Genomic DNA, 1778 nt, shown 5'->3' on the forward strand with positions numbered 1-1778 from the left:
GGCCCCGGGGCTGCTGGACACACACCGTTCTCCACGCTGAGGGAACAGGGGTCCTCGAAGCTGTTCTTGACGTTGGGGCAGGCGGCCTGGGTCTTCCAGGTGTTGGCGAAGGCGGCGGCTGAGCCCTCCACCACGCCGCTGATGGTGAGGAAGTCGTCGGCCTGGTTCTGGTTGAAGTTCCCACACAGGCCTGGGGCGGAGGGCAGTGTGAGGCCCCTGAGCGCCCAGCCACGGGGGCTGGGCTTGGGTGCCGGGCGGTGACCCTCTTACCGCAGCTCTGCCCTCGGGTCTGCGGCCCCAGCCTCACGAACACCTGCATGATGGGCACCAGCTGGATGTCCAGCTGCAGGCCCAGCTGGGTCTGGGCAATGATGAAGAAGGTGGAGGGTCTGAAGAGCGTGACGTTGGCTGTGGACACAGGGGACCGTGTCTCAGTGGGTGCGAGAGGCGGGACCGTCAGAAGCAGGGACGGGGCGGGCACCCTCACCTGCTGAGACGGGCAGCTGGGTGTAGATCTGGTTCACAAACACCTCCCCACTAGCCTTGACCACAAAGACCTGGAGAAGCACACGGCAGGGGTCGTGACAGTCCCCACAGGGCGGAGAAGGGCTGATGACCACCCCCTGCCCAACTCAGGCTCAGCCTGCTTTGCTAAGCTTTCCACAAGGATAGGACTTTTTTTTTGATGACATGAAAGTTGTTCAAGACGGCGGAGTAGAAGGATCTGTGCTCATATTCTCCTGTGAGCACTCCAAAACTGCAACTAGCCGCAGAACAGCCATCGACAGGAGAATGTTGGATCCCACCAAACAAAGACACCCCACGTCCAGGGGCAAACGAGAGGCCCCCACAAGAGAGTAGGAGGGGCGGAATCACATTTAGAATCAAACTCCTCACCTGCCAGAGATGCTCGGGGAGCTCAAACAAAACCTTGTGCACCAGGACCCAGGGACCCCTCAGAGACCCCAGTGCCTTTGTTTGGCCTCAGAGTACAGAATGAAGCAGGGCAAAGGCTAACAGAGTTTTATCAAGAGAGTGCACTGGTCATAGCAAACACCCTCTTCCAACAACACAGAGAAGACTCCACACACGGACATCACCAGATGGTCAACACCGAAATCAGATTGATTATATTCCTTGCAGGCAAAGATGGAGAAGCTCTATACAGTCAGCAAAAACAAGACCAGGAGCTGACTGTGGCTCAGACCATGAACTCCTTATTGCCAAATTCAGACTTAAATTGAAGAAAGTAGGGAAAACCACTAGGCCATTCAGGTATGACCGAAATCAAATCCCTTATGATTATACAGTGGAAGTGAGAAATAGATTTAAGGGACTAGATCTGATGGACAGAGCGCCTGATGATCTATGGACAGAGGTTCATGACATTGTACAGGAGACAGGGATCAAGACCATCCCCATGGAAAAGAAATGCAAAAAGGCAAATCGGTTGTCTGAGGAGGCCTTACAAATAGCTGAGAAAAGAAGAGAAGTGAAAGGCAAAGGAGAAAAGGAAAGATATAAGCATCTGAATGCAGAGTTCCAGAGAATAGCAAAGAGAGATAAGAAAGCCTTCTTCAGTGATCAATGAAAAGAAATAGAGGAAAACAACAGAATGGGAAAGATTAGAGATCTCTTCAAGAAAATTAAAGATATCAAGGGAACAATTTCATGCAAAGATGGGCTCAATAAAGGACAGAAATGGTATGGAGCTAACAGAAGCAGAAGATATTAAGGAGAGGTGGCAAGAATACACAGAAGAACTGTACAAAAACTGT

General features: G+C 51.9%; 1 protein-coding gene across 1 annotated transcript in view; it reads right to left on the reverse strand.

The window, feature by feature from the left end:
* Positions 1–557, reverse strand: part of LOC104985938 (mucin-5AC-like) — a gene marked incomplete at both ends in the record, with an annotated part of 20319 nt that extends 19762 nt beyond the window's left edge. The window contains 3 exon segments of the mRNA XM_010836330.1: positions 26–190; positions 271–408; positions 488–557. Of these exon segments, the coding sequence (XP_010834632.1) occupies positions 26–190; positions 271–408; positions 488–557 (373 nt within the window).
* Positions 558–1778: the final 1221 nt, after the last annotated feature.

This window comes from Bison bison, unplaced genomic scaffold (assembly GCF_000754665.1).
Source record: "Bison bison bison isolate TAMUID 2011002044 unplaced genomic scaffold, Bison_UMD1.0 scf7180017845660, whole genome shotgun sequence".
NCBI classification, from domain to species: domain Eukaryota; kingdom Metazoa; phylum Chordata; class Mammalia; order Artiodactyla; family Bovidae; genus Bison; species Bison bison.